Genomic DNA, 7463 nt, shown 5'->3' with positions numbered 1-7463 from the left:
TTTTTTTTTTCCCCTAACATTCATTCCCTGAGCATCATCACAGCGTACTAAATGTAATCTCCCATCTAGAATAAACTGCACAGTGACCCAATCAAGCATGTTATCATCAATAATATTCCACTTCTACTTTCTTGCTTATGCACATATATATGTTTTTTTTTCCTCTTCCTCTTTTTTTTTTTATTTTTTTATTTTTCCTATGTTTGTCCTTCTGCCCTGTCTCACTCTCCCATTACAATATCCCTGCTATATACAGTTGTCTTCCAGAAGAGTTACTGAAAAAGTGATACATACAAGTAAAGGGAGAGAGGCCACAAGTTCCAACCATCAGCTCATAAAGTTTTTGGTAATAGGGAGCATAAACTCCACTCAGGGTTGGATAAGGAAGGGTCTCCGGCAGATCCACAAGTGTAGGTGAGTCTCCAAGGAATGCAGTTTCAGGAAAGCAGTTCTGGTACTCAGGGATAATTATCAGCAGATGCGGCACAGCAGTCATCTTGTAGTTACCAGGAATGGTGTTGTGGGGGTCTGCAGTGTGAGTTGTCCTTGGGTATCTGGCTTACTTAAAAATGGCAGAGACGTGGGGGCCCCCCGCCGCGTGGCGGGAGGGGGGGGGGCGCCGGCCAGGCCATTCAGGCCAGGCCGTTCAGGCCAGGCCGTTCACGGCACGCGGCTGCGCTGGGGCGGGGCGTGAGCCCCACCCAAAGTTTCTTATCTTTATATTCTCCTTGAGCATGGCTTTAATGACTACTTTAAAATCCTTGACTCCTAATTCTGATGACTGGATCATCTTGGGGTCAGTCTTGAAAATAGCTCTCATTTTCCTGTTTCTTGACATTTTGAATAAGTCTGGATCACATTGTGGACATGAGGGAATAGGAATAAGATGTTATTGAAACTCAAAATTGTGTTATACAGGGAACCAGCAGTTGGCGTAATGGCTATGTCGCTGGACTCCCACATAGTCGACCGCGGTTTGTGTCCCGGACCCGGTGGCTTAAAACTCACGCCAGGCGCGTGTGCGTGCGTGCCCAAGATCCCGAGAGGAGAATGGAGGAGAAGGGATTGCGGCGTGACCATCCCTCCTGGGGGGTGATTTCTCGCTTTCTGTCTCTATGTCTCTGTCTGCCTGGCGAGCGCACGCGCCCTACAGTGAAAATCTCTCCAAAAAAAAAAAAAATTGTGTTATACAAAGGGATTTGGAAAAAGTTTGTGGGAAAATGAATTAAAGTGTGATTTCATTTTAGTGCAAAAGTTCTTGAAATCTATGCATAGTTTTTTTCTTAAGAATATGCATTTTCTATGAACTTTTTGAAGACTCATTGTATAACTCCAAAGAGTGTTGGATTTCTTGGTTTGCCAGATTAGTTGGAATTAGTTGTTTTCTATTTCTTCTTCTCTCTTTTTAAAATATGGCCAGGGGACACATGCACTCGCCAGAGAAGAGGGGTGGGGAGTGAGAAAGCACCCACTGCGGCGAATGGTCACGCTTCAATTCCTTCTCCACTTCTACCTCCTTTCGGGACTCAAACCATGCAGCTAGCCATGTGGGATCCAGCTGCCTTAGCCACCACTTCATAGGCTGGCTCTGTTTCTTTTTCTTTTTCCTTTTGCTAGTGGGTGCATGTACTCACCAGAGACAGAAAGAGGGAGAGGGAGAAAGCACCCCCCAGTGGGGAACAGTCATGCCACAGTCCCTTCTCCCAAATCCTTTTGGGATTTGAGGCACCCGTGTACACATACCCATTCTCTTTATTTTTTTCATTGTAGTTTTTTGCTATAGAATATGCATGCTCACCAGAGAAAGGGAGAGTGAGAAATCATCCTCACACGGAGATAGCCATGCCACAACCCCTTCTCTTCCAATCTCCTCTCGGAATTTTGGGCACGCACACAGACACACCCAGCATGTTTTCCAAGCTGCCAGGTCCTGGACCCAAACCACGGAGTCAGTTATGTGGGATCCAGTACCTTAATCATCGTGCCATCTGCTGCCCCCTCCCCCAAGTGTGTTTTTCAAGGCACTGTGTCCAGGATTCAAACCAGATAGCCAGCTATGTGGGATCCAGTTTCTTTAACTACTCTGCTATGGGGCCAGCTTAACAATGTTTTGATTATGAATGATATCTAGAGTATTTAGAGGTTCACTTAGAGGACAAGAGAAATTTCTGTAATGATTAGTTCTCATTTTTTTTAAAGGTTTTTGCCATAGGGTGTGTATGCTTGCCAGAGAGAGACAGAGAAGAAAGTGAGAAATCACCCCCGGAGGTGATGGCCTCACCACAGTCTCCTCCAGTCTCCTTTTAGGATTTTGGGCATGCACACACATGCGCCCAGTGTAATTTTTCTTTTTTAAATTTTATTTATTTATTTATTTATTTATTTTTGGAGAAGTTTTTGCTATAGGGCGTGTGCACTCGCCAGACAGACAGAGAGAGACAGAGAGACAGAAAGCGAGAAATCACCCCCCAGGGGGGATGGCCATGCCGCAATCCCTTCTCCATTCTCCTCTTGGGATCTTGGGCACGCACACACACGTACCTGGCGTGAGTTTAAGCCACCGGGTCCGGGACTCGAACCGCAGTTGACTCCGTGGGAGTCCAGCAACATAGCCATTACGCTAACTGCTGGTCCTGCACCCAGTGTAATTTTCAAGCCACTGTGTCTGGGACTCAAACCATGGTCAATCATGTGGGAGCCCAGCACCTTAACTACTATATGACCCTTAATTCTTACTTTTGAGGGGAGCATTTTTTGCTAAGGTCTGGGGCTCTTTATTTCAAGATATTGAAAACACCAGCATCTGCAAGTCTAGGCAGAGTGGGTAGACCAGAAAAGCCAGTGAGAGGACGTGTCGCAAGACCCCAGACAGGGCTCGTCCTGGGAGTTTGTGTAGCTCCTGGTGACTCACCCTGGTTCTCAGGTATGGTGTGGGAGTCAGCAGGTGCCGGTGGTCGATCCAGGCGGGTCTGGGCCGCTCCAGAATGGAGTATCTAATGGTAGTAAGAGTTAGGATGATAGTACGAGCCAGGCACCCCGTGAGGGCCCTCTGGGCATCATTTCCTCCAATTCTTGCAGCTTTCTGGGGTTTTACTTTCATTTTACAGAGAAGAACTCCCAGACCCAGGGTATGGAATAACCCGGCCCAGGTTATGTGGGGGAGCCCCACTTCCACATACATAACTGCACATACCAGCTCCATCATCAGCCAGCACCCCTCTGACCTTGCTTATTGAAACAGGCACTCAGGCATGTGTCAAGGCATGTGTCCAGAGGACAGGCAAGAGGATGAGAATGATTAACCCTAGGAGGAAGAAAGTGACAGTTGATTATGCTCAGAGCCCTCCCGTGGCTCCTCAGCAAAAGCCAAAGTCCTCCCCGTGGCCCACGAGGCCCTGTACAATCGGCCCGTCACCTCTCAGCCCCTGGCTCATCCTGTTCTTCACTCGTTCACTCTGCTTCAGCTACACTGGCCTCCTCCCTGTGCCGCACACAGACCAGGGCATTCCTACCACAGGGCATTTGCACTGGCTGTTCATGCCATTTGAGATCTCGCCCCAGATACCCCCACAACTCCCTCTCCTCTCCTCCTTTAGGTCTTTCTTCCCTCCCTTATGGGAGAGAGGGAAAAAAGAGAGACAGAAACATTTAAAAAAAAATTTGAGTGGGGGAGGGGGAGGCTGGCAGGTGGCATGGTGTTTAAAGGCACTGGATTCCCACATGGCCAACTGCGGTTCGAATCTCAAACCTGGTGGCTTGCTTTCTCACTTTCCCTTTCTTTCTCTCTCTGGCCAGGTTAAAGAAAATGGTAACAACAAATGGAAACAAATGAATAATTCTAAAAAAAAAGAAAAAAAAAATTGAGGGGGAGGCCAGCAGAGAGCATGGGTGTTACGTCATTGAACTCCCACATGGCCAACCACAGTTCGAATCCCAGACCTGGTGTCTTGAAACTCAATGCAAGGCATGTGTGCGTGCATGCCCAAGATCTGGGGAGGAGAATGGAGAAGGGATTGTGACATGGCCATGGGGGGTGATTTCTCACTTTCCCTCTCACTGTTTATCTCTCTCTCTCTCTCTCTCTCCAGCGAGGGCATGCATCCTAAGGCAAAACCTTTATTTAAAAAAAATTAAATTTATGATAGAGCATGTGCACATACATGAAAGCAAGGCAGAGAGGAGCACCCTCCACAGAGTCTGGTCACACCACCATCCCCTTCCTCCAGTCTTCCAGTCATTAGATGTGCTTAGAGTGTTTGAGGCTGACTGGGCAGGGAGTCCAGACCATTGCCGTGTGGAATCCGTGTGTTTAGCAGCGCATGGCCATGCACCATCCAGCTGGCCGGTGAAATACACATTTTTTTAAGAGGTTTTTGCTATAGGGCGTGTGCGCTCACCAGACAGACAGAGAGAGGCAGAGAGAAAGAAAGCGGAGAAATCACCCCCCAGGAGGGATGGCCACGCTGCAATCCCTTCTCCTCATTCTCCTCTCGGGATCTTGGGCATGTGCGCACACGCGCCCGGCGTGTTTTAAGCCACCGGGTCCGGGATGTGAACCGTGGTGAACTACATGGGAGCCCAGCAACATAGGCATTAAGCTAACTGCTGGTCCCAAAATGCACATTTCTGACCACCTCTGTTTGGTCAAGATCCAACTGTCCCAGGGGTTACAGGTGTGCCCCATGTTGGCTCAGGAACTGAACTGGGGCTCCTCCTTCAGGTCTTTACTCAACTGTAACACTATGTGTGCATATTCATGTACACCCATACTGTATTCTGCTCCCTCCTTAGATCTTGAGCACATGTCCTCACCTGAGAATACACATTTTCAGGTCCGTTTGTCTCCCTGTGAGGGCACGGCTTGCTCTCTGCTTTGCTTATTGAGTAGCTACTATGGACCAGGGCCTGGGGGTTCTGTGGAGAGGACAGAGACCCCTGTGCTCATGGAGCTCACTTCCTTGGTGGAGACCCTCAACTCCAGGAACATGTGATGTGTGATAGCAAGATGTGCAATGGGGCCTGGTCTCATGGCATAGTCAGCGGTGAGCCGAGCTGCAGTACTGGAGATCACGTGGCTGACTGCAGGTTCGTATCCCTGTGCTGCCTTGAAGACATGGAGGATATGCACATGCCAGGGATCCTGAAGAGCTGGATGGCTGAGGAGAGGGGACCGTGGTGTGCTGAGATGCTGTGGAGGGTGCCTCTTCCCTCTGTGTGTGTACCTCTCTCTGGTGTGCTCATGTACGATCATAAATTCTAAAGAGGAAGATGTGCACCAGGGACGGTTAGGCAGAGGCCAGAGTTGGAGGGATAGGATGGGGCCACCGCTTAGCTGGTGTGGCTTGGGCAGGTCTCTCTGGAGGTGACCTTCGATTGGTGGCCTGAAGCCATGGAGTCAGTCTTGTGGCTGTTGAAGGGGGAGGGACAGTTGCAGGCACAGGGAGCAGGAGGCATGGAGGCCCTGGGAAGTGCTGGGAGACCACTGGGCCCAGAAGAAGGGACTGGCGGGGAGGGCAGCAGTAAGGCAGCTGGCCAAGCCGGAGGGTAGCTCATGGTGTGGGGACCATGCTGGGGATGTCTGTCTCTCTTCCTCTCTCTCTGTGTCTGATGAAAGAAATAAGTGAATAAACTTGAAAGATAAAAATAATAGGTTGGAAAGGTGTTCAGGAAGCACTGGTAAGGTTGCCAAAGACTTGCATTTTCTGGGGATAGGAGGGACAAAGAAGGGACCCCGAGCCAACTTGGGTGTTCCCAAGATCCTTCTGGCTGTGCAGGGGAACAGGCTGTGTGGACAAGACCAGGGTAGGGTCATGGGGAATGAAGTTGTATGAAAGGTCAGATTCAGGGGTATCTGGAAGCTGGAGCCACAGAAATTGCTCCAGCCTGGACTTCATATCTCTGGAAACTACCCACATCGATCGTTCATGCCACCAGCCTTGGTTTCCGGCTGCCTGGCATAACCGGGAAGCGCATGGCCCCGGGAGCCAGAGTGGTACCATGTTCGAAATCCCAGTGCTACTCACAAGCCAGTGTGACTTAGAGCGAATGCTACAACTGAACTCTACAGTGGACTGGAATAGGGCCCGCCTCATGGGGGCATTGTGGGGGTTAAACGAGTAACGACAATAAACTTTGGCTTTCACAGCCCACACGCAGTCCCTTGCAAAACCCTGTGTGAGTTGCTTTCTCCACTGTGGTGCTCACTGTGCCTGGGTTCTGGCCCCTGGTGGGGATAATGGACAATGGCATGGGAGGCCAGGTGAGCTCCTCCTCCCCAGGTATCGACCTCGTGGACATGGCTTCAGACCTCCTGCAGCCCCACGGGGATGATGTGGCCCGTATCAGCTGGTACCTCCGAAACCTCATAACCAGATACCAGGAGACTTTCAACGTCATTGAGAAGGTGGTTCTGGGCACCGTAAGGCCTCCCCTCTGCCCACCTTCCCTGGGCCAGCCCTGACCTTGTCCCTGCTGTTCCCTCACAGTGTCCCAAGCCTGTGATCGCAGCCATCCACGGGGGCTGCATTGGCGGAGGTGAGTCTGCAGCCACCTGTCTGCTGCGCGGTGTGCCCCCAAGCTGGCCTCCTCCAGGCTGCTTCTATTGGCCTTGGCCAGTGGCCTCAGCTCTGTTCCTAGTTAGACTGTCCCAAGATGCAACTCCATGTCCCCAGAGGAGGGGTGGGTTCTCGAGGTTGCTCAGCATCCAGCTTCTCTCCACCAGGTGTAGACCTTGTCACCGCCTGCGATATCCGGTACTGTGCCCAGGACGCTTTCTTCCAGGTGAAGGTGAGTCACCTCCCCAGTTCCTGGGCAGTGAATGGCAGAGCGGAGACCATGCAGGCCAGTGGAGGCCTGGAGTGTGCCCTGAGGGCTCCTGCAAGAGGGAGTCAGAGCTGACCCCTACCAAGTAAGACTTGGCCGTGGAGGAAGGGTAGGCAGTGGAGATGAGGTCATGTGTCAGTAAAGGGGGGCGGGACTGAGGCTACCACCTGCGGGGGTCCCTGGGGAGGGTCATGTTGGAGCCTGCAGGAGGCAGGACAGCCCGGAAGCAGTCAAGGAGTCAGATAGGGTGCCAGAGCCTTCTTCCTGGAGGTGGCACAGCTGGCCAGTGGTAAATGGCGCAGTTTCATCGGCCATATGGAGAAACCAGACACTAACGTGATTGCTCCCCCAGGAGGTAGACGTGGGTTTGGCTGCCGACGTGGGAACGCTGCAGCGGCTGCCCAGGATCATCGGGAACCAGAGGTGGGTGGGGCAGGGTGGGGATCCTGGAGAGACCAGGGTGTCTCCAAGACCCGGATGACAGGTGAATCCTGACAGAGCTGCCATCTTGCAGCCTAGTCAACGAGCTAGCCTTCACCTGCCGCAAGATGATGGCTGACGAGGCGTTGGGCAGCGGGCTGGTCAGGTAGGGGCTGGGACACCGGTGGTAAGGTGCTCTGGGTCCCCTGTATCTCCACTCG

At 51.5% G+C, this 7463-nt stretch overlaps 1 protein-coding gene across 1 annotated transcript in view; it reads left to right on the top strand.

The window, feature by feature from the left end:
• The window catches only part of ECH1 (enoyl-CoA hydratase 1), a 12008-nt gene that overhangs the window by 3567 nt on the left and 978 nt on the right, over window positions 1-7463 (top strand). The window contains exons 4-8 of the mRNA XM_006161731.2: window positions 6279-6403; window positions 6486-6534; window positions 6722-6786; window positions 7175-7245; window positions 7337-7408. Of these exons, the coding sequence (XP_006161793.1) occupies window positions 6279-6403; window positions 6486-6534; window positions 6722-6786; window positions 7175-7245; window positions 7337-7408 (382 nt within the window). The remainder of the gene's footprint in view (window positions 1-6278; window positions 6404-6485; window positions 6535-6721; window positions 6787-7174; window positions 7246-7336; window positions 7409-7463) is intronic.

Source organism: Tupaia chinensis, unplaced genomic scaffold, assembly GCF_000334495.1.
Source record: "Tupaia chinensis unplaced genomic scaffold, TupChi_1.0 Scaffold138910_1, whole genome shotgun sequence".
NCBI classification, from domain to species: domain Eukaryota; kingdom Metazoa; phylum Chordata; class Mammalia; order Scandentia; family Tupaiidae; genus Tupaia; species Tupaia belangeri.
This window is presented reverse-complemented; position numbering and strand designations above follow the sequence as displayed.